This window comes from Nomascus leucogenys, chromosome 4 (genome assembly GCF_006542625.1).
Source record: "Nomascus leucogenys isolate Asia chromosome 4, Asia_NLE_v1, whole genome shotgun sequence".
Taxonomy (NCBI): Eukaryota; Metazoa; Chordata; class Mammalia; order Primates; family Hylobatidae; genus Nomascus; species Nomascus leucogenys.
Window position 1 is genome coordinate 45,908,683 of NC_044384.1, and position 25,927 is coordinate 45,934,609.

Here is a 25,927-nt window from a genome sequence, read left to right on the forward strand (position 1 = left end):
CTCTCTCCTCATTCATTGCACACCCTTTTTTAAATCCAGAACTCCCAGTCTAGATAAGGTATAGATATACACTCTCATAGTATCCTCAATTTATCCTCTGAAGCATGTATGATAGCACACACACACACACACACACACACACACAATCACACAACATTGATATCTATTCCTCAATTATATTTTTCAGTGGTGCCCAAAAGCCACATAGGAAATTTGGTGTAAATCCCAGGTATGCAGCCATATAAGTATTTAGAAAGCATGTTTTATAAATGCACAGTTTGAATATAGATGCTGTGGTACTATGTTGAGGTCTATTTTTTCTGTATGTTTCTCCCCAAAAACTTTCCTATCATAAAATGACAGAGGCTAAAGGGACATGAGAAATCATTTGATAGCAACCACATCATTGTGTAAAGACCACAAAGAAAGAAACAGGGCTGGAAATTTATGTGACTTGCTCAAGGTCGTGTATGATGATTTTGGAGTTGTTTAGTTAATACATGCGTTGGCTCTTTTTTTTTTTTTTTTAATAGGACAATGTAATGAGTTTTATTTTATCTAAATGAATTCAATGTAAAGACCTGGCTTTATTCTGGGATTTTTTTTTTGTCCTCCTATTTCTTTTTTTTTTTTTTTATTATACTTTCGGTTTTAGGGTACATGTGCACAATGTGCAGGTTTGTTACATATGTATCCATGTGCCATGTTGATTTCCTGTACCCATTAACTCGTCATTTAGCATTAGGTATATCTCCTAATGCTGTGCCTCCCTCCTCCCCCAACCCCACAACAGTCCCCGGAGTGTGATGTTCCCCTTCCTGTGTCCATGAGTTCTCATTGTTCAATTCCCACCTATGAGTGAGAACATGCGGTGTTTGGTTTTTTGTCCTTGTGAGAGGTTACTGAGAATGATGATTTCCAGTTTCATCCATGTCCCTACAAAGGACACGAACTCATCATTTTTTATGGCTGCATAGTATTCCATGGTGTATATGTGCCACATTTTCTTAATCCAGTCTATCGTTGTTGGACATTTGGGTTGGTTCCAACTCTTTGCTATTGTGAATAGTGCCGCAATAAACATACGTGTGCATGTGTCTTTATAGCAGCATGATTTATAGTCCTTTGGGTATATACCCAGTAATGGGATGGCTGGGTCAAATGGTATTTCTAGTTCTAGATCCCTGAGGAATCGCCACACTGACTTCCACAATGGTTGAACTAGTTTACAGTCCCACCAACAGTGTAAAAGTGTTCCTATTTCTCCACATCCTCTCCAGCACCTGTTGTTTCCTGCTTTTTTAGTGATGGCCATTCTAACTGGTGTGAGATGGTATCTACTTTAACGATCATATGGAACCAAAAAAGAGCCTGTATCGCCAAGTCAATCCTAAGCCAAAAGAACAAAGCTGGAGGCATCACGCTACCTGACTTCAAACTATGCTACAAGGCTACAGTAACCAAAACAGCATGGTACTGGTACCACAACAGAGACATAGATCAATGGAACAGAACAGAGCCCTCAGAAATGATGCCGCATATCTACAACTATCTGATCTTTGACAAACCTGACAAAAACAAGAAATGGGGAAAGGATTCCCTATTTAATAAATGGTGCTGGGAAAACTGGCTAGCCATATGTAGAAAGCTGAAACTGGATCCCTTCCTTACACCTTATACAAAAATTAATTCAAGATGGATTAAAGACTTAAATGTTAGACCTAAAACCATTAAAATCCTACAAGAAAACCTAGGCAATACCATTCAGGACATAGGCGTGGGCAAGGACTTCATGTCTAAAACACCAAAAGCAATGGCAACAAAAGCCAAAATTGACAAATGGGATCTAATTAAACTAAAGAGCTTCTGCACAGCAAAAGAAACTACCATCAGAGTGAACAGGCAACCTACAGAATGGGAGAAAATTTTTGCAACCTACTCATCTGACAAAGGGCTAATATCCAGAATCTACAATGAACTCAAACAAATTTACAAGAAAAAAACAACCCCATCAAAAAGTGAGCAAAGGACGTGAACAGACACTTCTCAAAAGAAGACATTTATGCAGCCAAAAAACACATGAAGAAATGCTCATCATCACTGGCCATCAGAGAAGCGCAAATCAAAACCACAGTGAGATACCATCTCACACCAGTTAGAATGGCTCTTTTTTTTTTTTTTTTTTTAAGGCAAGGTCTCCCTCTGTTACCTAGGCTGGGGTGCAACTGCAATGCTCCCACCTCAGTCACCTGAGTAGCTGGGACTACAAGTGCTCACTGCCACATCTGGTTAATTTTTAATTTGATTTTTTAAATTATTTTTTGAGACAGGATATCACTATGTTGCCCAAGCTGGTTTTGAACTCCTGGGTTCAAGCAATCTTCCTGCTTTGGTTCTTATATGATGAGATGATGATATCTTAAGGACACAGCAACCAATAACATCAAACACTTCAGGCTGTCTGTGTACATTTCAAATGAAATAAAAGTAACAGATTAATCAGTATGGCATGCAGAAAATTTAAAATGATGTGAATTTCTTTGAGCAATGACTTTGGGCTGAGTGTAGCTGAATTTAAATAAAAAACAGCAATAACAACAACAAAGATCAAAACACTAATCTTGGCAAACAAAAGCTTTAGTCTCAAACCAAAGAGAATTTGTCTAGTGTACATTTGAGAAAGGATTCTAGCAATGTAGTGGTAGCAAGGGAAGTGATGTTTCCCTTGTTATAAATCAGCTCTAAATACCAGTTTTGTTTTCTTCACCCAAAAAATGTATACTACCTTTAACAATGATATTGTCTCCTGCTCTTTTACTTTTGTTTGTTTAGTTTTTACTTGTTTTAATCACAGAAAGGCAGCTAGATTGATTGGGCCCACAATGTCCTTTATTTGGGTACTTTCTTCATAAATTCTTGGAATTCCAAATGTTCTGACTTTTTAAAATGGCATTATCATATCTATCATTTCTTTTCTTTAAGACATCAAAATAGTCATTCCCTGTAACAGTTTTGGAGCTGTGGAGAAACTACATACATATGCATAAATCTTGAGAGCTAAAAAGGACATAACAGAAGATTAGCATTATATTAGATGCCAGCCTCATAGCTGATGGATGACAACTCCAGTTAATCTCAGTTTGAGAATTCTTGATTTTAGGATTTGTAGAGATCTGAAATATGTGGAAGGGAGTAGTAACTTCTAAGAGATCAAGTAGAACTAACCTTACATATGATTTAATTTATAAAATAGATGAAAACAATCAGAATTCAAGCCACTCTCTGGAGAAATTGTGAAGTATGATGCAGGTTGGCAGTAGAATTAGGAGTGCAAAGATTGAAGGGAAATGATGTTTCCAGAACCTTTAAAACAAATGTCATTAAAATAACACTATCCATGAAGATTATATCATGTTCAAGTCAAATCTATAGGCAGAAGAATAAAATAGGATATCTTAGCAGCATTTGAATTTGATTTAAATATTTTGGAGTTCTCATGTTCAAATCTTTGTAACTTTAAGAGAAGCAAAGTTGGATAAGGCAGAATCAATGACATCATGTAAACAAAAAGATATATTCTTCCTCTTCTTGTCTATATGTCAAAATCCTTTAGGACTCTGATTAAATACTTCCTTATTCTACCTCATCATCCTTCCACTCTTTGGAAGATTGATCACTCCCCTGAATGTTGTCTTTATTCTAATACTTATCTCATTGAATTGAGAGACATATTTTCAAGAAAATTTCCCATTATAGATATGCATTCCTTGAAAGCAGAAACTTCATCTTGTTCACTGTTGTATCCCTCTACGTAAGGTCAGACATATAGCAAGTGCTCAATAATATTTGCTTAATAAGTGAATATTTAGAAAAAACAGAATGATGTCAAAAGGAAAAAGGCTACAGAGATAAGTATGTACCTTGGATGGCAGGAGGGAATGGTTAATCTTAGATAAATCAAAGCAGTTGGAGGCAAGGAGAATGATTAAACTGAACTTGGGGATTCTATGGGTGAAAGAGGAAGGCTCCAGTTCATTCATCAGTTTATGGATCTACAGTAGTTTTAGAGTTTGCTGTTTAATAGCAATAGAAAATCTTGCCCGATTGGAGACTTCATAGCAAGGAAATATTCTGTCTACCAATGATGCCAGGGTGCCCTTCAAATCCATCATTAGCCAACCTCCATTTGTTTGGAGCTGGCAAGGGGCTGCACCCAACAATCCAAATTTTCAAGTTGGAGAATTATCAAAATGACAGCAGTTACAATCTGTATAAAGAATTTATTCAAATTATCCAACTGAAATGAGGAGCAAGCAAGCAGCCAATCCTCCTGTTATTATCACACCATTTACATAGGACTTTAGACTGCTTTCTTTCTATCAGGAAGTTCACATTGAGCTGTCTAAAGAGGGCAATTGTAGTTCACTGCAGTTATTCATTGGATCTCTTGAGTCTAAATTATATGCATAATGCATAAGTTAACTACTGATGTTTCCGCTCTACAAACTCCATGGGGGGAGACTTTTCAATTTGTTTTTCAACTCTATTATAAACTGGGCTGATATACAGACCAAAATCTATCAAGACCAAATTGTAGTAATAATGACCATAATCACTAACATTTGTATGGCAATTTCTAGTTTTCCCAACTCTTAACATTCATTAGCTTCCTTGCTCTTCATTAATATTTGGGGTTTTGGCTTTAATGATTCCTCAGCTCAGGTCCTTTAGTTATGAGGCTAAGGAAACTTGGCCATAAGATTCACCATCACACTAGAACTGGTTTACAGTGGTGTGACTGGCTGTGTGTGTTGATAGTGCCAGAAACCAGCATTCTGAAACATATCTTTCATCTGAAATGTTCAAAGGAGCATTTTTATTCATTCACTGCCTTCACTTCTTACCTCCCTTTTACTTTTCATTCCACGATAACCAGCTTCTCCCCACCATTTTGCTGAAACTGGTCTGGCTAAGTTTATAGTGACTTCACTTATTTGCCAAACAAAAGATGGATTTTTGTTCTTTACTTGACTAGATTTCTTAAGCATATTGGAATCTATTGATGCTGAGAATGTTGAAATGTCCACCCTGTTGGCAACTATGCTTATTATGCCTCTTAGGGGATCTTGACTATATCCAAGTGGGTATAGGAATAATCAGTTGGAGTTAAGGATGTCTTCTTAAAGTGTGTTCTCTTTTTCTCTTAATACCCTAAGGAGCACAATATTGGAAGAAGGAGAATGTTTCATATCAAACATTTTAGAGAAATATCTTGAAATACATAAATTCTTGAAATACAATTTCATGGTACCTTGTGCTTCTCAGATAATTTTTCTCTTGCTGCCTTTCTATAATTTCTTTTGTACTCATGCCCCTTCATGCTTGGATTCTCTCAACATCCCACACTTTCCCCTTTAATCCTTGTATTCTGCAAAATGACCAAGGTAGAACTCATAGCTCTTACAATTTCATCTAGAAAATACTCCCAAGTGTGCATAACAACCCCAATTTTCCCCTAAGTTTCAGATTTTATATCCAGTTCTCTACCATGATCTAGACATCCAGAGAAATATAATATTTGATTTAACAAAATGAATTCTTCATCCTCATGCATACTATTACCTCTCTCTGGGGTTATCTCATGCAGAGATACCCTCCCTTGTGCCTGACTCATATCAGCTATTATGTTCCCTATGATACCTTTTCTGTTTACCTCACTAATTTTCTGGATAAATTTTCTTCCAATATGTTCCCATGATATTCTAAGCATATTTCTTATTATTTTCCTGTCTGTTATGTGCTCCTTTCTAGACTATAGACTATGCACAAGGGCAGGCAAGGTGACATTTTTAAAACTGTCTTACCACCAAGTGTTAGTAGGTAACTACCTTATATGAGTGTTCAATAAATATTAAATGGATAGATGAATGACTGAGTGAAAGAAATTGCTTCAATAAAATATTATGCCTCTTAAGGGATCTTGACTAAATCCAGTTGACCATGGAGATAATCACTTGAAGTTAAGGATGTCTTCTTAAAGTTTGTTCTCTTTTTCTCTTAATATCCTGAAGAGCACAACATTGGAAGAAGGGAAATGTTTCATATCAAACATTTTAGAGAAATATCTTGAAATACCTAAATTCTGCTTTGAAATCTATTAAGCTTAAATTCCTAGATCAGGAAAGACATGTTTACCATAATTAACCAGGGTCATAGGAAAGTGTGCTTTTCTTCTTTAGCTTACACTCTTAATAGCTTGCTCTGGCTCACTAACCATATGCAAAGATGTAGTGCAGATGTGTGGGGAGGGAACCATTGTCATCCTGCTCCAGGAGACCAGCTGGATGTTTCTGTTGTGTGAAAACCACATAAAGTCTATTATGTAAAACTTTGTAGATAATAATTTTATAGAGTATAGCCTAAAAGTAATTCACAGAAGCTAAGCAATCCTCCACGGTGAATTTGTATGACCTTTACACAATTGGAAGATCTGCGTGATGGTAACATATTATGTGAAGAAAAGTGACTGCGTGATCTAATTGAAGTAAACATAATTGGAATTATGTAGTTATTATATATCCAAGGAGGTCCAATGACACCTGAGTGAGTTGTCAAAGCACATTCTGCAGCACACAGTGAAACTTTGGTTATAAAAGAAACAATGTGTTATATTTAGGAATTTTTTCTGCCAGTGTGCAGCTTGCTGAAGCTCTCCCATCTGTGTTTCCTTGATGACCTGACTTAAAGTATTTTCCTATTTTAAACTCTACTAATTTGTGTCCATATTTTGATTGTTTTCTCTTTCTTTCAAATATAATTTTATGTAGGCCTGTACCATCTAACATTATAGCCGCTATCCATATGTGGTTATTGAAATTAAACAAAATTCAAAATTTAGTTCCTCCACTGGGATCCATTTCAAGTTTTCAATAGGCAAAATAGTGAGAGCCTACTGATTTAACAACACAAAGAAACATTCCCATCATCACAGAAGTTTCAGTTGGACAGTGCTGATTCCAAACTCAACTCTTCTCACCTTATTCACATTATTGCACTGGCCTTTGGGTCATTTTGTCATTGCAGAATAACTTTTCTATGTTTATTCCATCAGGTTCTTTGTATTTAATCATTTATCATATATCATTCACTCCTCAATGAGATAAATGGGGTCAATAAACAACCTTATAGAAACTTAATGCTGATTCTTAAATAGTAATGTTTTTAGTTCAAACTACCTGGCTTTTAAATAACATCCAGTCATGTTAAGGTTCTGAGAAGAACTAATCCCAATGTGAGTTATAATGTAGGCATTGAAAACCACTTTGGCATAGGCTAGGATTACTTAAAAACTAGAAACAAAACAAATTTTAAAAGAATTTAATTGTGACAGAATTTGAAACTGTGTGATGTTTAAGGAAAGCAAGCTTAAACTCAAGATATTTGAAATGTGACCACATTTTTGACACTGAGCTCATTCTTTATTTCCAGATTTCCCACAAATAGTATGATAATGACCTATAATTTAATTGATATTGTGAATTATTTATACAGATATATATTGAGATACATAGATTCAGAGAGATGATGCTTATTTGTAAGTTTTAATGATTTACAATTATGTTAATCATTTGCTGAAAAATTGAAAGTAAAATTATGTCAAAAATTATCTGCGAATATAATTAAGCATCTTTCAGTTTATCTGGCTGAGCCCTCAAATCTTTTCACTGGTTTACTGCATGGCAGAAAGGCCCTTAAAAGGGAGGTGAGTGACCCTGTGTGTTCCCTGAACAATCCAGCACTTGTAATTGGTTTTATAGTTCAACATTGATCAGGCTTTTCTGGCAGCAGCTTCCTAAAAGCCTGTTCTCTAACTGTACAGTAAAATGGATCGTTACATACTCTTAAGAGCCTCCTGGGAATTTTGTGTTGTGCCTACTCACTGAAGGGAAGGAATGAAAAGTATCCTTGGACCTTCCTTCTTCAGTCTGCTAGTAAACTGTTTAGGGTCTTTCCAGGTGACATGGGCTCATTATGGTTGGCTTGGGTTGTTTTCTTTAAACAGCCTCCTTTGAACTTTGACACATCCTCTGGGGAACTATCTGAACAAACCAGTTAAATATCACTGGTCTCACCAGCCCTCTGCCACTTAGGAAGGGGTTCTCCTGGGGAGCTCAGAATGTTCTGCTTTTTCAGGAAGTCAGAAATCTCACTCTTTATATGGACATTGAGCTAGCCATTGTCCACATTACCCTTTCCTGGGCTCAGGTACTGATGGAATTTCCAGAAATAGGAACCAAGCGTGTTTGCATTTGCCTACCTCCACTAAAGAGCTTGGGTCTGTCTACTTGAATCATTCCAAGAGTGTAGTCATGCTAAATGTGCCTTCGTTTTCCCCTCTTCATAAAATGTTCAACCTTTGAGTATGATGACAATTATTATGCTAACATCTTCTTTTGTGATTTCAAGGCACAAGTTAATTTTTGAATGTCATTTGGCTCTTAACTCACTTAAAAATGTTTTTTCTGTAAAACCTTTTTTCATCCACGAACAATTGCTAGAACTAGTGGAAGTAGATACATTTGAATGTGAGTCCACACAGTGCAAGTTTTGCCTCCTGAGTTGTTACTTGGTCCACTCACTAAAATTTAGAATTTAAACTGATTACAAAATTAAATGTGTGATTGATGAACATTCTGGCCAATATCTAAATGGCTACAGAGGGAAACAAATTATTTCCTATAATTTAAATCCATTAGGAAATATAATCCTCTTGTGTGTTCTGAATGGATCTAAAAGTAACTTGTACAGTCTTCTGAATTTAGGAATTTTTTTGTTGGTACCTATTTCAGGTGATATAGGTTATTATGTCTTTTGTGTTCTTTGGGACAATATTACAAGAATAATTTTTTTTACATTTTATTCCTGAAAGTATATTTATGAGCACAGTTTATCCGTAATTGTGAAGGAGGTCATACTGTGTTTATCTTTATTGTGTTTTTTCAAATCAGACATATCTTTTGTACATTTATAATATACTCAACTCTCCATGTTTACATCCTTTAAAAGCCATTCTTCATACACCACTCTGTCCATCTATGGTCTGCTCCCATGATTTCTTCTGTTTCTTGTAAAATATTAATTTGTTTTTTTCAGGAATATAATATATCAGCATTAACTATGCCATACAGTAGATTTCTTGAACTTACTCCTCTAATCTAACTGTAAACTTGCACTCTTTTGCCAACATCTCCACAATATTCCCTACTTCCTATTCACCCCAGCCTCTGGCAACCACCATTCCACTCTCTACTATGTGAGCAAATTCTTTGGATTCCACATATGAGTGAGATCATGCAGCATCTGTCTTTCTGTTCCTGGTTTATTTCACTTAATATAATGCCCTTCTTGAAAACTGCTAAGTGAGTAGAAGTAAAATGTTCTCACTACAAAATAACTAGGTGAGGTAATGCTTTTGTTAATTAGCTAGATTTAACCATTCCATGATGTATGTGTACTTCAAAACCTCATGTTGTTCATGATAAATACAACTTATGCCAATTAAAAAATAAATTTGAATAAAATACTAATTTGCTTTCTAAGCAACTTAATAACAAAGGTGAGAAATGAGGAGACAGGCATTAACATTAATGGAAATTCATCCACCCTGCCTTTCCTCATATACAAGAAAATATGCTGTCTAGATTCATGAAAATGGTTGTGCTTTATTTTTAAACCTCTGGATGTTTTATGAAGCAATGTAAATATTTGATAAGAAATTGCTAAGAGAAGGCAGACACATGTGTTCTACATCTAAGTACAGATTCTTAAAATTTTCTATTCCTTAAAATTGTAATTTTGCCTTCATGGCTTATTGACTAATAGTATAAAAGAAGTAGGTATTTCAGTGTAAATATTCAATATTTCATCTGAGTTACAGTTTCATAACATAAAAAATATCTTATGTTGATAGTTTTGGATGATTGTAGATTAAATGTGATTTTTTAAATATGCAGAATATCCATGCTTGCTGACCTTTGGTTTAGTTTAGTGATTCAACTTAATTATAGTCTACTGTTTGCTAGACTTGCATCATTTATTCATTTACAAAGTTAGAGCCTGTTTTTCTCTTCCTTACCTTAAATTATTAGACTCTAAGAGCAAAAAGGATACTCTAGAGGTAGCAGGATCTACCCACCCCAATTTCATCCCCACTCCCAAAGCAACAAATATTAAAATTACCTTGTCTATAAAACACTTACACATCTTCTTAATATGTAAGTTGATTAAAATTTGCTGATTCTCATTTGACAAAAAGTAAAACAGAACAGTCTCTGAGAAGTTTAAAAACAAATGGATCAAACTTAAATCATCTCATGTGTACTTTGTCCTATAAATATATAGCTTATAAATATGAACTTATATTTATAGTATTCTATATAAATATCTTATGTGCTGTAATATTATTTTATAATTATTATCTACTTACAGTAAAATTTGAGGAATTTAAAATATGTGAATACAGATGACATATCATAGGTACCTACATATTTGTTAGGTTATTGATAGTGATAGGAAGCAGTAAATTGCCAAAAAGAGGACCATTTTTTTTATTGTACTTTAAAACAGTGAGATAAATTATTTCACAGCACCTTAAGAAATTTTTAATAATATTTTCCAATATAATAATGACTAAACTGAGGATTGTATTGGATTTTTACAATACTAATATATTATAGTATCCTTATCAGCTATCAATTCCATTGTTAATTACTAGTAATAACAATTCCAGAGAAGCTAATTCTTCACTAATTCATGTGTCTTACCTCATGAGGCATCAGTGTTTTTGTTATAGATTTTCATTGTCCTAAGTTTTTAAAGGAGTGGAATAAACTACCAAATTTAATCACTCTGGGATAAACGTGTGTGTGTGTGTGTGTGTGTGTGTGTGTGTGTGTAATACAGGAATTTAAAATATTTCATATGGCCATTAAGCATACAGAATAAAAAGCAACTCCTATTAAATCTTGTATTGTTGTAACAGGCATCTATGTTATAGTGAACATGTCTTAGTAATTATCTCAAAATATTGAATGTGATTTAGAATACCTTCCCTTTGGGATATTATAAGGGAATTCTGCTGAATAGAGTATATAAATGTGATGGTTAATAGTATGTGTCAACTTGACTGGGCTATAAGATGTCCAACATATGACCAACAATTTTTCTATATATGTCTGTGAGGTGTTTCTGTATGAGATTAACATTTGAATCAGGGTGGGCTCAGTGGCTCACACCTATAATCCTAGCTGAAGAAGGTGGTTTGCTTGAGCCCAGATGTTCAAGACCAGCCTTGGCAACATAGCAAATCCCCATCTCTGAAAAAAAAAAAAAATTACCTAGGTGCCCAGGTGTAGTAGCATGGCCTGTAGCCCCAGATACTCTGGAGGCTGAGGTGGGAGGATCACTTGAGCTCTGGAGGTCAAGGCTGCAGTGAGTCATGATCATGTCATTCCACCTGAGAATGGGCAACAGAGCAAGACTCTCTCAAAAAAAAAAAAAAAAAGATAAAGAATCAGTAGACCCAGTAAAGCATATTGCCCTCCCTAATGTAGGTGGACATCATCCCATCAATTGGAGACTTGAGAAGGGCAAAAAAGGTTTAGTAAGAGGGAATTCTCCTGCATGACTGCTTGAGCCAAGACATTGGTCTTTTTTTACTTTTGGAGTCAAGCTGAAATATTAGTTCTTCTTGGGCCTTGAGCCTCCTGGATCTTGGACTAAGAGTCAGCTCTCTTGAATCTCAGGTCTTCACACTCAGACTGGAACTACACAACTCACCCTCCTGGATCTCTAGCTTGCTGACTACAGATCTTGGGACTTTTCAATCTATATAATTGCATGAGCCAATTCTACATATATATGGAATTGTGTGTGTCTGTGTGTGTGTGTGTGTGTGTGTTTACATACACATACATTAGAGTCTTAACTTTCCAGGGATTTCCAGGGATTAGTATGAATTGTGGTAACCAAGGGGCATGATAAGATGAAAACCTCCAAAATGCCCTGAGGAAATACTAGACAGTTTTATTCTTTTACAAATTTATTTTATTTCACTTTTAATGGAACAGAAAATCAATAGGCCGCAATTTTTACTGTCAGTTGTAAAATTTATCTGTACATTTGTGTTTATTCAATCTATTTCCAGAAATATTTGAATACTCTTTAAAGATGTAAATTAAATGTTCTAGCTTTGTTAGAGCACTGATAACTCAAGAAAATAGTAAAAATTTACTAATGAGTTTGAACTTTAACACAAGTTTAATCTCCAAATGATGAAATCTCATTTAATATATAGACAAAAATTATGCAGCACACAGCTATAAGATAGTAAGATTAGCAAGTGGAAAACCCAGGTTCAAATCTTAATGTAGAAACTTCCAAGCTATGTGAATTTAGGCAAACAATTAACCCTCTATGGTATTTACAAGTAAACTATAAATAATACTATTTTCCTTGTTTATTTGTCAGCTTGTTGAAATAGGAGAAATGAAGTTGAATTATGAATGGTAGGGGAGTACAAATCATAAGATTCTCTTTTCTGTAACAGTGGCCAGAGAAACCAATGGTCTAAGCAATTGTGATATTTTTGACCTTATAGGCTCTCTGAAGAATAATAAATTCATGCTTTATTCTTTCTGGTTTTAGGGATTGCTTCCTGTTATTTGAAAATGTATACATGTATGTAAATATATACATAAACAAATAATACAGTAAATCATTATGCCCTTATGTAGTATGTTTGTTCAGCTTAAGTTAAAAAGTAACTCTTCTCTCTCCTGCAGTATTTGTATCTTTTCCCAGAAGCCAAAAATTGCCTGGAAACAGCAGCATGCTAGGAGTCTTTCCCTTTACAAATTTCTAAAACTGCTGGGACACTGATTCTCACTTTAGGTTATCCTGTGATTTATCAAAGGATTAGTTAGGTCTCCACAGAATACTGAATTTGAAGCTTGGGTAGAAAGGTCATTTACTGAATAAACTCAGGCAGTTTACATAGCTGAGTACTAGGAATTAGCAAATGCAAGTAGAGGAAAGATTAGAAAGGCCAATGTGGCAAATAACTGCTTCTCTTTAAATTGACTATGTAGAAAACCCCCTTAGATAAAAAGCAAAAGTGCTGAGATGTTCAACAGCAATTTTTTCTCTCTCTTTTTAAACAAGGTGAATTTAGATCAGAAAAATGAAATAAAACACAAATGGATAAAGACAGTGGGAAAAGAAGATTTTGAAATGTTTTACTTGGTGTAAAAATTTAGAATTTTAAAAAAGCAGGTCCAGGAGATTTGAGTTTTGCAGTACTTAATTTTTCAAACATGTGGGAGATTGATATTTACAGTCTTAAACTAAAATTAATCTTTTAAGTAAACATTCAAAATTGCCCCCAAATCAGTCCAGGAATATATTATGAAGGAGATCTAATTTAACCTGCAAATGCTGTCAATGTTTGATCCTTAGCTTTGCTAGAAAGAAGTCTTACAACTTTGGTGGAGGAGTACAATCTATAAAGTTCTCTTTTCTCCCTTGCATAATGCCTTAAACAGTTACTTGGCCTTGACAGTGATACATATCTTGCTTTTTGTATTTTCTTAAGTATGTGTACAATATGTATCTTAGCAACTTGTTACTTTGTAGAAAAGTATACTATTTATTGGTAACCTAATATTGATTAATCAGTGTTATCTAAATAGAGAAGTTTAAACTTAATGACATCAGGAGGAGTTAAGTATTTGAAAGCACAATCATATTAGGGTTACAGTTAGACCTAACTGGTTTGAAAATTACTTCAGTTTGACATAGATTACAGAAGAGACAAATAGTTACCACCAAACTGTAGTATCAATCTTTTCTCTAATCAAAGGGTAAGTTATCTGAAGATGGAGAGTTCCAAGACCTTACACTTAACATCTCATATTTGGTTCTGTTGTTATCCACCATTTGTTAAAGGACAAATTCTCAGGTGGATGCATAAATAAAATGTAGTTCGTTTTTGATAGCAGTGACCCAGATAAAATACAATCTTGCAGAAGTATTGAAAGAATTTTTATGTGAGGGTGTATGACATTACAGCCGTCCCTCTGTGTCAGTGGGCTCCATATCTCCAGATAGAACCAACTGCAGATCAAAAATATTGGAAAAAAATCGAAAGTAACAATACAACAAAAATAATACAAATGAAAACATACAGTATAACAAATATTTATATAGCATTTACATTATATTCAGTATTATAAGTAATCGAGAAATGATTTTAAACATACCAGAGGATGCACATGGGTTATATCCAAATACTGTGTCATTTAATATAAAGGACTTGAGTATCTGGATTTTGGTATCCTGGACCCAAGTCCCCAAGGATACTGAGGAACCACTATAATTGGCTTTAATATGAAAGCTTAGGGGAATTAAATATTTATTAACTAATAAAGAGAGTAACTGTTCATCAGAAGGTAACAATTGTCTAGGTACTATTGATATGGTTTGGCTCTGTTTCCCCACCCAAATCTCATCTCAAATTGTAATCCCCATAATCACTACTTGTCGAGGGAGGGACAGGATGGGAGGTGATTCAGTCATGGGAAAGGTTTCCCTCATGCTGTTCTCATGAAGGTAAGTGAGACCTCATGAGATCTGATGGTTTTATTAGTGTTTGACAGTTCCTCCTTCACGTACTCTCTCACCTGCCACCATATAAGATGTGTTAACTTCTGCTTCTGCCATGATTGTAAGTTTCCTGGGGCCTCCCCAGGCATGCAGAATTATGAGTCAGCTAAACCTCTTTCTTTTATAAATTATCCAGTCTCAGGTATTTCTTTATAGCAGTGTGAGAATAGACTAATATAGGAAATTGGTACCACAGACAGGGGGAACTGCTATAAAGATAACCTGAAAATGTGGGAGCACCTTTGGAACTGGGTAAGGGGCAGAGGTTGGAACAGTTTGGAGGGTTCAGAGGAAAACAGGAAGATGTTGGAGAGTTTGGAACTTCCTAGACACTTGTTGAATGGGGTTGACCAAAATGCTGATAATGATGTGGACAATGAAGTCCAGGTTGAAGTGGTCTCAGGTGGAGATGAGAAACTTCTTGGGAATTGGAGCAAAGGTCACTCTTGCTATGCTGGTGGCAATTTGCCACTGCCGTAGATCTGTGGAACTTTGAACTTGAGAGAGATGATCTGAAATTAGAACTTATGTTTCAAAGGGAAACAGCATAAAAGTTAGAAAATTTTGCAGTCTCACAATGAGATAGAAAAGAAAAACCCATTTCTGGGGAGAAATTCAAGCCAGCTACAGAAATTTGCATAAGTAATGAGGAACAGAATGTCAATACCAAGACAAAGGGGAAAATGTCTCCAGGGCATGTCAGAGATCTTGGCAGCAGTCACTTCCATCACAGGCCTGGAGGTCTAGGAGGAACAAATGGTTTCCTGGGCCAAGCCCAGGACTCTGCTGCTGTGTGCAGCCTTGGGACTTGGTGCCCTGCATCCCAGCCACTCCAGCTCAGTTCTGGCTAAAAGGGGCCAAGGTAAAGTTTCAGCCATTGCTTCAGGGGATGCAGTCCCCAAGCCTTTGTGGATTCCACATGGTGATTGACCTGCTGGTGTACAGAAGTCAAGAATTGAGGCTTGGGAACCTCTGCCTAGATTTTGGAGGCTGTATGGGAACACCTGGATATCCAGGCAGAAGTCTGCTGCAGGGATGGAGCCCTCATGGAGAACCTCCATTAGGGCTGTGTGGAAGGGAAATGTGGGACTGCAGTCCCAACATGGAGTCCCCAGTGGGGCACTGCCTAGAAGAGGGCCACCGTCCTCCAGAACCCAGAATGGTAGATCCACTGACAACTTGCACCAGGTGCCTGAAAAAGTCTCAGTCACTCAATGCCAGCCCATGAGGGAGCTGCCCAAGGCTGTGAGAGACCACCCTGTGCATCAGCATGCCCTGGATGTGAGACATGAGTCAAAGGAGATCATTTCAGAGCTTTAACATTTAATGACTGCCCAACTGGGTTTCAGACTTGTATGGGGCCTGTAGCCTCTTTATTTTGGCCAGTTTCTCCCATTTGGAAAGAAAGCATTTATCCAATGCCTGTATCCCCACTGTATCTTGGAGGTAATCATTACGTTGGTGCAAAAGTAACAATCACTAACTTGCACAAACTCGTAGACAGAAGGGCATTGCCTTGTCTCAGATGAGACTTAGGACTTGGACTTTTGGGTTAATGCTGGAATGAGTTAAAGTTTTGGGAGACTGTCAGGGAGGCATGATTGGTTTTGAAATGTAAAAAGGATGTGAGATTTAGGAGGAGGTAGGGGCAGAATATGGTTTGGCTCTGTGTCCCCACCCAAATCTCCTCTCAGATTGTAATTCCCATTATCCCCATGTGTTTTGGGAGGGACCTGGTGGGAGGTGATTGGATCATGGGGGTGGTTTCCCCCATGCTGTTCTCATGATAGTGAGTTTTCACAAGATCTGATGGTTTTATAAGTGTTTGACAGTTCCACCTTCACATGTGCTCTCTCGCCTGCCACCTTGTAAAATATGCCTGCTTTCCTTCTGCCATGACTGTAAGTTTCCTGGGGCCTCCCCAGCCATGCATAACTGTGAGTCAATTAAGCCTCTTTCCTTTTTAAAATTACCCAGTCTTGGATATTTATTTCCATTTTATTTATTTATTTATTTTTGAGACGGATTCTCACTCTGTCCCCCAGGCTGGAGTGTAGTGGCATGACCTTGGCCCACTGCAACCTCTGCCTCGTGAGCTCAAGCCATTCTCCTGCTTAGCCTCCCAAGTAGCTGGGATTACAGGTGCCCACCACCATGCCGGGCTAATTTTTGTATTTGTAATAGAGACTAGGTTTCACCATGTTGGTCAGGCTGGTCTTGTACACCTGACCACAAGTGATCCACCCACCTTGGCCTCCCAAAGTGCTAGGATTACAGGCGTAAGCCGCCATGCCTGGCCTCTGGTATTTATAGCAGTATAAGAATGGACTAATACAACTATATACCCCAATAACAAAGCCTCAAAATTAAATTAAAAAGTAACAAAATAGCAAGGAGAAATTGAAAGTCATAATGATAGCCATAGAGTTTTAACACAAGTCTCTCAGAAAAACAAAAACCAAACAAAAAAAGATACACCAGAAAAACATTTGGATTTGAAACAAATAATTAAAATTTAATCTAATAGCTATATCTAGAATCTGACCCCCAACTGTCTAACAATACATATTCTTTCACATATATTGACCACCTAAGCAAATGGAAACAACCAAATAATCATTAACATACAGATCGCATTGTGTTGAGAACTATTTATAATTATCAAAGATGAAAATGCTACATAACTAGATTTATGGAATATAACTAATTTAGTATTTTGGCATACACATTAGAAAAAAATAGAAAGTTAATGAACTAATGATTTAACCTGAGAAGTCAAAACAGAGAAAACGCAAAGACGATAGAATAAGTGAAAAAATTGATTCAATACAAATCAAAGAAGCAATAGGGAAGACTAACAAAGGCAAAAGCAGCATTCTTGAAAGGGCTTGTTTAAAAATATGATAAGATGAATAAAGACAGATGAAACATAACAGAAATTTTAAAAAATAAAAGATTAAAAAGTATAAAATTAATATTTTTATACTATTATACTTGAAAGTTTAGAGATATTAGACCATGTTTTACAAAATCATAATTGGCCAATATTAATTCAAAAATGGATATTCCAAATGAACTTGTAACCATTACATAAATTGAATCAGTATTATAAAAATCTGCCCATTAAAAAATATCAGACTCTGATGGTTTTACAAATTTTTACCAAGGCTTCAAAGGCTAGATAATCTTCACTTTAGAGAAACAATTCTAAAAGAAGGAAAAATGGATAAAAGAGGAGAAAATACTCTAGCTCGTTTTATGATGCTACTATAATTCTATCATCAAAAAGAGTATTAGAAAGGCAAATTATAGTGTAATCACACTTGTGAATATAAATGAAACTCATTAGCATGTTGAATCCAACAATGTATATTTAGTGTGATATTTTAGATATCTTTAGCCCATTGATAAATATTCAGTCATCTGGAGAAGGAAATTACCACTTATAGAATATCTAGTATAACCAGGCATTGTGCTGGATGGATACTTTATCTATATTAGCTAACTTAACTAAAATCCTGAGGTTGTATAGTTGATTTTTTTTTACTCTTTGGCAAAAGAACTACAATATCATCATGAATACCTTGATTAAACATCTGATCACAAAAATAAGAAATGAAATGGCCTATAAATAAAGTTTACAAGTGGCAAATTTGTTAGCCAACCAGGGAAAATCACTTCATTTACTGATAGCAAGTTTATTAAATCACATTTTACTGCAACAGCTAAAGAATTGTGTCCAGAAAAATAAGCCTTCTTAAGACTATTAGCATTATGGCAAGAACAGTGCTTGAAAGGTTGAGGAAATTGAAATATTGGTAATATAAATAGTCAATTAACAAACAAGGTAACTCTGGTTTGAAGTAATTTTCCTTGCCTCTTGAGTTGAGATGGTACTAATACTACTCTGTTGTTGCTTATTGGAGGAGTCAATGATAAGTTTGAAGTGACGAATAATTCGTGTCTATGAATAGTAAGTGTGGAACACCTATAGGTGAGAATATTTTCAAAGTTGCAAAAAAACTAATTCAATACAATCTGAAGTGGAACTTTCTAAGAGGTGTGAAGCACAAAGAGGGTTATTTGGACATATTTACAAAGTTTGTTAAAACATAAAGCATATGGTTATTCCTTGAAAGAGCCATTAGCAGTTGTATTGTGGAAAACACTTCGGTATTTCATTGATGGTTAAAACAGTACTATCATCTTTAAACTTCATTTGTTCTCATCAGTTAACCATGTTCATTACTGTGAAATTTTGTCAGAATAGAATCTGAATATACTGTGTTGTCCTACCACACAGCAATTTGATGGCTTCCTGGTAAAGTTTTATTACAATTTTTTTTTTTCAGATCAGGGCTAAGATTAAATTTTTTCTGAATAAGAACTGCCCTCAAACACTATCAGTAAACACTTAGTGGTTTTGGAAGTTAATTTTTGCTGCAGAATTGGCAATGTTTCTTATTGAATTCAATCTGAAATTACAAGATAAAACAGTACTTATATGCAAACCTTATGCTGTGGTAAAGTTATTTTGATGATGGCCAATACTGTTTGAATCACAGTAGTAGAAAATTGCTTATAAACTTCTTGTCCTATCAGAAGTTAAAACAAGAAGTAAAATCTCCATTCCCAAGCAGATTTGCAGTGGATATATTTTCTGAGCACATACCACAGACTCAGCAATATTTTAGTACATTGATGCAAATGCAAAGTAAATTCTTATATTTCAAATTCCTTTACACTGTTCAGTTGAGGAGCTTCCAGTTTAAACTTTAATTGGAAGTAATTAATCTGCAGTGTATTAACCTAATAAAAGGTAACTATCAGGAGAAGGATCTAATAGAATTCTATAATGACTTTTAAATGATTAATATGCTCAATTAAAATAATATGGTTGTGACCTGATAAAAGTATTTGAAAATGCTTATCTGTATAAAAAGACATTTTCAAAGATGAAACACATAAAATATCACTACAAATCTTCATTAATAGATGAACATTTGCAATTGATTTTGATGAAAAGGAACACTAACAGTGAAGCTCAATTAAGAAAAAAACTTTCTACTCTCTTCAGTAGTAGACCTTTATTTAAAAAAAAAAGACTCAATTGTTGTTATAGTTTGAATTTTGTCCATGAGAATGTTGTTAAAATCTGCTTTCTCTCTTTTTGTATAAGTACCTACATATTATTAATATCTGCAATTCTGCTTCATGGCTTAAGATGACTAAAATATTTACTACCTTGTTCTTTGTTTAAAAATTTCACCAACCCCTGTAGTAAATAATGAATTTAAAATGTTCTTCACTTATTTAAAATTGTTAAATTAATTGCCAGTTATCCAGACATTTCATAGTCTATTACTTGGGAGTGGAGGTGCTAGCTGAAGAAGGGAACATAGGAGAAGGCTCTATGAAGCTAGGAATGATTTTATATTCAACTCAGGACTCGTGGTAATATTTAGTGGTAAAGCAAACATGATTATTTAGGAAATGGACAATAACTTATTTTTCTCTATCAGCAATGATTCATGTGGAAATCATTGTACTCAAGCAATTACATTTTTACAATTTTAGATGACTTTTATGGCAATAATAATATTTCCATATATTAGACATTACTTGAATAAGTCACATTAAACCATTGTGTTTTATGTCTAACTAGTTTTGTTTTAACCATAACTAGTGTTATTAATAACATCACTTATTTCCTATTTCTTAAGTATTGGCTATAAAAAGAATCTGGCACTTCTCATTTATTGATTATACAAATATCGATTAGTCACTGATTATTATTGAGGCTTTCTTTGTGCCAGACACCAACACAGCTCCACAGAATGATATGGTAAATGAGACACAAAGGGTGCCTGCGTTTATGGGCCTTGCATTCTTACCTTCAGTCTAATTTTTGATAAATAAAAATGTATGCCATAGTCTTTCAAAGAGAATTTACACTGCAAAAACAAAACTTTGTCCTAAGGGGTCCTACTACCTAAGGATAAATGACACTAAAATATGACCACAAAAGTAAGTCTATTTAAAACAACAACCAAAAATGCACCATAAACAGGGGAGAAATATTCAACTGATAACTTAATTTGAAAAATAAAATGAAGAAAAAACGAAGAAGTAAAATGAAAATATACATTTTAAAAATTTAAAAATGAAAATATACATTTTCATTTAACTGAAATTTATTTATAACTTAAATATCCCTCAAACCTCAAAAAATGAATCAATAATTCGTTTTGGTATGTGGAGCTTAATTTTTCAAACAGCATTGTATGTTAGCATGAAATATCTTTTATCTCTTATATTTTCAGAATGATCATAAAGCAGGTTCGCATCACTTTGGCAAAAATGTGGGCACTTATATAAATGTGGACCTAGCAAGTTGCCTTGGTGTGTGCCTTTAACCTTGGATATCAAAATCATTTCTCTTGAAGTATCTTTTGTGTCATTATCTTTGGTCATTTTCTTGTTAACTGGTCCAGCTTTTCCAGAACTATGCTTCTCAGTAGCCTTGTGTGAGATTTTAGCAGGTCTCCAAGAATACTTTCTTAGACTTCATTAAATGTAGCATCTTTATAAAATTTGAATTTTTACTTGTAATTGATATGCATTCTAATCAGATCATATTGTTGGGGATAATTAAGCCAAACCAGTCAAGTATGGGATTCATTCAATGAGGCAGAAATGAATGGTAGTGACAATCACTGAGGGTCATTTAGTCACTAGTGAAATATCTTGTTTATTTGCAAATATTTTTATTTTAGCTTGATTCCTCACCCAACCCCATAGTAGTGAAGACATGGATAACGAACACTCAGCTAAAGGACTCCTTATAGTTTTGGTTTATGCACTCTATCCTGATCCTGCAGATCTGAAAAAAGCCAAGATAATGATGTCAACTTTCTTCCAGACAAAGAATAATAATAACTTGGAGGTGTGAATAGCCTCTAAATGGCATAGCTTTCTCTAGACTATGCCTGTGCTAACAAAGGTCTGAAGGAAAGTGAAAGCTAGGTCTTGGTTTGGAAGCTTAGAACACTGAGCCAGCGGTAGGATGTAATTCACAAACTGCCGATTAGAATAAAATCAATCACCCTCACTTTAGAAAGAACTGGAGCCCTAGCCTCAACCCTTTCTCAGTTCTAGTTAAAGATGCCAATCAACTTGGATTGACAGCAAAAACCATCAAAATGTTACACCTTGTAATGAAATAATGATCGTCAGCCAACCAGATACTAGATAACTACATAGCTGAGAGGAAAACCCTTTCAATATCTGTTATAAATATCTGTCCTGGTACTGGGCTTCTTAAATATAAAGAAAAACAAAACTTAAAGTGGGTTCATCTGGAGACCACTACTCCTGTTTTAATGCCGTTTTAATCCACTCAGAACTTTCCAAATAAACTCAATGATGTTAATGATTTGCCTCAACGCCGGTTCAGTAACTTCTGTTTGCAAATGTGACATCACACATCTCTCTTCCAGCTTGTCGTGTCAGTCTCATGATTTTGTAAATAGCAGAACAAATGAAACCTAAGTCCTGCTAGAAAAATCAAAGCTTTGAAAGGCCACTACAGAAGTGGAAATACATTTCTCTCAGATGTCAGAGTTCTTGTGTGCTAGTCTTGTCTCTGCTCTAATTAAATTCAAGTGAAGCTATTTCCCTCTCATGGGACATCTGTCTCCTTTTTGGAGGTAGAGGGTGGAGGGGGTTGGGTCTTGACCTATCTCCATCATGCTTCAAGGAGAACCAAAAGGATAAAATAATATCTCTTGTTTTAGTTCACGAAATGAATACCATTATCTGCAAATTTACGCATGTTTAGGAAAAAATCTGTTAAAACATTTTCAAGTTATAGAATCATTACAGTTTTGGAACACATGTTTAGTTATGTGCTTAGTACTGTTTTATTCAAGGATTTAAATTTAATACTGCAAATTTAATAATTTCGGTAAATGCTTAATGTCAGCTAAGAATTATAAAAGTGAACACTTAAAAAATAATTGAAAGAAGTATCTTCTCAACACAAATGATTGAATGAAAGATTTTAAATAACTTTATAAATAATTTTTAAGTAAAAATTTACAAAATGTTGTCAAAAAGCATACCCACCAGATGGCTTAAATATGTAAGAAAAAAAGCTTTCGGCACATGAATGTGTTTTGTGCAAATAAATACAGAGATGACATTAAATTCCTAAACACTTAAGTCAGTATTCCAAATGTCTAGGTTCTCTGTGGTATTGTTTGCAGTAATCACTTACTTATTGCACTTCTAAAGCAAATTCCAATGTAATATGTCAATGCTTTTAATACTAATCAACATGGTAAACAACATCTGCCTGAAATGAAAAATAATAATAAAAAAATACCTAAGTCAAGTCCTGGTTGTGCCACTTAAACGTTGTCAAACTCTAAACATATTCCTGAAGTCCTTTAGTCCTTAGTTTCCTTTTTGCTAAGTTGACTTGTTTGTACTGTAAAGTCATTAGCATCATAGTTTTTTAAATTGCAAATTGATGGCGTCTAAGATATCTGTTAATGAATGTAACAAATGAAAAATGTTTGTAATTCCCATCATGTTATGCTACTATGAGAAGCTTCTACAACATATGGAAGACAGATTTAAAATTGAATTTTTCAAAAAACCCACGTTCCAAGAAAGTTTTCACCATCTCTCCACAGCAAGAGGTGATTTCCAGAGGCTGATTTGGGCATCTGAGAGAAGACCAAAGAGAAGCCACTCAGTTACCATTACATTGCTCATTAATCTTTCTGAGAGTAGATGTATTTGATTAAGGAGATCACTAGCTTCTTGTGGAAGAATTCATGAATTCATTCAACTATAATTTATTGAATGCCCACATCCAAGATGCTGGAACAAATAATATTTATGTCTAATTTTGTGATGATTTTCTTTCTAGGACCCACTGATCTCAGCATGAAGAGACAATTGGCGACTAGCTCAGGATCCTCCAGCAGCTCAAACTCCAGACCCCAGTTGAGTCCAACTGAAATCAATGCCGTGAGACAGCTTGTTGCAGGATATCGAGAATCAGCTGCATTTTTATTGCGATCTGCAGATGAACTGGAAAATCTCATTTTACAACAGAACTGAGACAGACGACCACCATAATCACTGAGGTCTAAATTTGCAGTTTCCACTAATGACATTTTGATTTCCCAACAGAGATACTTCTGGTCTTACTGCACAGTCTTTTAAGAGAAATACTTTCATTATGCCACGTTGTCCTTGATCCATAAGTGATGTGTTAAGGTGCTTCAAAGGAACTCTGACCTCTGAAGTACTTGAGATATTTTAATGTGTCCAGCCTATTGCTTTTTGTTTTAGTGTGTCAGCATAAATATCAGGGGCATAAAAGGCTATCTATTCTTAATTCAAGGATAAAACAGAAGAAGCTTGTGGTATAAAACAATAGTTCAAGATCCAGCTGAAATATTAGTGGAATTTGCTACTGACTCATTGGACTGAAAGCTGAAGTATCTGGCAAAAAAAAAAAAAAAAAAAAAAAAGCCAAATTTCTTGTTGCTACAGGATATAACAACAATGAAAAGGATCTTGTATTTTAAAAAAATATGTAATTTTTATAAAAAGAAAACTTGTTTTTCATTCAAACTTGTCATTTTTACTTTGGTAACTTTTTCATAGGTCCTAAAAGAAAACTGTTTTGAGAAACTACTGTAAGTACCTTTTCCACATCCCTTTGCCTTCTCCTCTTTCCAAATTCTTTCTACAAAAATAACACTTGATGCTGGAAAAACCCTTGCCTATGTTCTTTCAATCGTCACATCAGGAACTACTTCCAAGAGAAGCCTGCATTTCTGCTCTTATGCTGATCTCAAAAACCCCACTCAACACTGCAACTTTATCATAGCAGTTTTCATCCCAGAATGTTTTTTAATAATGACAAGACATATTGTTGAAAAAAAATCACACATTGGTTTCTTAGAGCTGCTCGTTCCTGATTGCCGCTGCTGTCTCCAGGCATCCCGCTAGCAGCACCTGGATGTAGATGACTGAATGTTAAGAGGTTGCAAGTGACAATCTGAAAATTTGCACTCTTGTGTGTAGTTTTCTTTTCATTTCTTTCAGAAATAGTTTCCAAAAAGACCATTACATCTCCTGATATGATTTGTATAATTTTCAGTTCTAGCTAAAAATAATGTAAAGAACTCTCAGCGGATGCAGCTGCAACTTACAATGAACTGTGCCCTCCTATCCCCCATACTTTACCCTTCTTTCTTATTTTATAGTGTGGGATACACATGAGTGATGTTTTCTTTGTGCACTGAGGCAAGTCTATTTTTAAAATATTTAGGGAGAAGTACTTTAGTTCATGCTTCTTATACAACTTTTTTCTGTTGTTTAGTTTTGGTTGGATTACAAATTCTTTGTGCATTCCTGAATTTGCCTTATTTCATGTAAAATTTATGTCATTCAGTTTTTGACAATGAGTTTGAGGCATCAGTGATATTTCTTATCTACTTGTTACATATAGTTTTTCAAGTAATGACTGTGATTGTGACCAAGTAATGTGCACTTTTTCTTGTAACTGTGGACATTGCCATGCTTTTTTCTTCTAGTGTTTCTAGAATTACTGTTCCTTACAATTATGTAAACAAAAAACAAAAAAAACTTTTGTGATACTGTTGGTGAATATAATGTGAAAATCTTATTGAAATATGAGTATTTTGGAAATACATAGCTGCACAAACATCTTTTAAGATGTGGATTTAGAGTTTGCTTATTTAAATGAAAATTCAAAAATTGAGGGCTGGTATAATTTTCTCTGTTTTGTTTGGTTTAATAAACAGATTTCTGTGTTAAAACAATGATTGTCAAACCTTATAAACTTTCTGAAGGATATAATGCTTAATTTTTAGCCATTTACTTTTAAAATCTAAAAGGCTATTTTCTACCTACGTTTAGCACAAAATTGGCAATTCAAATTTATTTCTCAAGAATATCCTAAGATCCCCCAGGGTCTCAACATTCATTCTAATAAAGAATTTATTCCAAGAATGGGTAAGGAAATTAGGAAGCCAAGACTACTTCATTTTATTATTCAAATATGAATAGATAATATTTTTGTATATTTTATTACTTTTTTTTTCAGGAGTAACCTGTTATTTTTTAGTTCTTCCTGATTTAACATCTTGGACGAAACACG

General features: G+C 34.9%; 1 protein-coding gene across 4 annotated transcripts in view; it reads left to right on the forward strand.

Annotated features, from left to right (window-relative positions):
- The window catches only part of NOL4 (nucleolar protein 4), a 381,073-nt gene extending 355,487 nt beyond the window's left edge, over positions 1-25,586 (forward strand). For all 4 annotated transcript variants that reach the window (XM_030810603.1, XM_030810601.1, XM_004087724.3 and 1 more), the window contains one exon: positions 23,660-25,586. In XM_030810603.1, the coding sequence (XP_030666463.1) occupies positions 23,660-23,853 (194 nt within the window). In that variant the 3' untranslated portion in view covers positions 23,854-25,586. The remainder of the gene's footprint in view (positions 1-23,659) is intronic.
- The last annotated feature ends 341 nt before the right edge of the window (positions 25,587-25,927 follow it).